The sequence below is a fragment of the Berghia stephanieae genome, chromosome 12, assembly GCF_034508935.2.
Source record: "Berghia stephanieae isolate SIO BIC M18660-M18661 chromosome 12, UCSD_Bste_1.3, whole genome shotgun sequence".
NCBI classification, from domain to species: Eukaryota; Metazoa; Mollusca; class Gastropoda; order Nudibranchia; family Aeolidiidae; genus Berghia; species Berghia stephanieae.
The window spans coordinates 22,529,388-22,531,887 of record NC_088371.1 but is presented as its reverse complement, the minus strand read 5'-3'; the positions used below and the strand labels follow the sequence as shown (position 1 = coordinate 22,531,887).

The following is a 2,500-nucleotide window of genomic DNA, read 5'->3' as shown; positions in this document are numbered from 1 at the left end:
TATATATATATATATATATATATATATATATATATATATATGTGTATATATATATGTGTATATATATATATATATATATATATATATATATATATATATATATATATGCTCACGGTTTTGTTTTGTTTTTGGAAGTTTTTTTTTATTATTCACATTGACAAAAAAATGACCATGTTCCATCTCCATCTCAACAGCGTCATATACGAATACTTGCAGTGCTACAAATACTGCCTCAACCCAATTGACCTTGACCCAACCACTCCTTCTCCCACGTCACCTCCACCTCCTACTCCCACCACCACCAACACAACCCCCACAACAACAACACCAACGCCAACGATACCAACGTCTACGGCATCAACGACAGCTACTACTGCTTCTACCCTTGAACCAGAGACCCAGAAACCGACAACCACGACTAGTTCCACCACCAATCCAGAGACCCAGAAACCGACGACTAGTTCAACCCCTGAACCAGAAACCCAGAAACCGACAACCACGACAAGTTCCACCGCCAAACCAGAGACCCAGAAACCGACGACTAGTTCAACCCCTGAACCGGAAACCCAGAAACCGACAACCACGACTAGTTCCACCACCAAACCAGAGACCCAGAAACCGACGACTAGTTCAACCCCTGAACCGGAAACCCAGAAACCGACAACAACGACTACAGTCAAGATCACCACTACTAAAGCCTCAACAACAAACAGAGCAACAGAAGAAAAAAAGACAAAAACAAACAGAGCAAGTAAATAAGATTAATAATTTAACCCTCTTCTTACCATCCATAGAAAAATCGTCACATTCGTTACGATGCAACCCACTATTTTCTCATTCTGATTTCTCTTGTACATCACAAAATATAAAGAAATGCTTTGAATACAGCTATAAATACTAAACACTGTGTTGTAGAGCACATTTTGCTGAACAACATTCTTCATAGAATGCACTTGTTACGTTTGTGTTTGAGTAAGAAAAGTCTGTTTTTGTGTCGTATGGGTGTGCAGTTTCGGAGGAAATTCTAATAATGGCTGGTAAGGAGAGAGTTAATAATAATAATAATAATAATAATAATAATAATAATAATAATAATAATAATAATAATAATAATAATAATAATAATAATAATAATAATAATAATAATATCTATTTCATTCATTAAAAAATGGAAATTCGTTTACAGACGTGGCATACATAAAAATGTATAAACACAAAGTTGAGAATCTATGGCGACAATGTATACATATATAATATATAATTCGTTCTCCAAATATCGATCGATATAAATGTCCCTCATCTTGGCAAAAAAATCTCAAACCTGGGACATCAAGGAAGACCTCGCAAGGCCTAGGTTTGAGAGTTGTTTTTTGAGTAAGAAAAGTCTGTTTTTGTGTCGTATGGGTGTGCAGTTTCGGGGGAAATTCTAATAATGGCTGGTAAGGAGAGAGTTAATAATAATAATAATAATATTAATAATAATAATATAATAATAATAATAATAATAATAATAATAATAATAATAATAATAATAATAGTAACATTAATAATAATAATAATAATAATAATAATAATAATAATAATAATAATAATAATAATAATAATAATAATAATAATAATAATAATAATAATAATAATAATAAATATCTATTTCATTCATCAAAAAAATGGAAATTCGTTTACAGACGTGGCATGCATAAAATTGTATAAACACAAAGTTGAGAATCTATGGCGACAATGTATACATATATAATATATATGGAAATGTATATCGTACTCTGGAAAACACGTATTTGAAAACTTTGGCCAGAAAAACTCGTTCTCCAAATAGCGATCGATATAAATGAGCCTCATATTGGCAAAAAATATCAATCCTGGGACATCAAGGAAGACCTCGCAAGGTCTTGGTTTGAGAGTTTTTGCCAAGATGAGAATCATTAAAATCAATCGATATTTGAAGGACGAGTTTTCTGGCCAAATTTGTAAATATGAGTTTTTTCGAGAGTACGACAGTTAACGTATTAATGAAATAGATAAACATACAGCTGTTTATTTTTGTGATTTCACTATAGACAATAAGCATCATATTTGCCATGTATTACCCGTTAAGGTATGACTCAAATGTTGCTGAATGAAGCTTGAAGATACACATTAAAAAGTATATATTTTAGAGCAACATCCACTAGACGTGCTCAAAGCCTTGAGCAAGTCACCTCGCCCTAGCTCAATTTGCGGCGCTGCACTGCGGCTGACGCCTGGGTTATTCCAGTCTTCCCTTGGAATAGACCCCCGAGAAAAATTTTCCTATGGGATGAATAACGGGAATTATATTTTTTTTTTTATTTTAATCATAATTATTGATAGAGAATGTTTTCGTCAAATTAATACTAATTATATATAGAGGTTGTCTTTGTCAAATCATTTTTTTATATAGAGTGTTTTCTTCAAATCAATGCTATTTATAGAGAGTATTTACGCCAAATTAAAATAGAAGACGTTT

General features: G+C 32.4%; 1 protein-coding gene across 3 annotated transcripts in view; it reads left to right on the top strand.

Moving 5' to 3' along the window:
- LOC144958043 (uncharacterized) overlaps window positions 1-2,500 on the top strand; it is a 120,524-nt gene that overhangs the window by 105,847 nt on the left and 12,177 nt on the right. For all 3 annotated transcript variants that reach the window (XM_078889628.1, XM_078889629.1, XM_078889630.1), the window contains one exon: window positions 195-751. In XM_078889628.1, coding sequence (XP_078745754.1) covers window positions 195-751 — 557 coding nt within the window. The remainder of the gene's footprint in view (window positions 1-194; window positions 752-2,500) is intronic.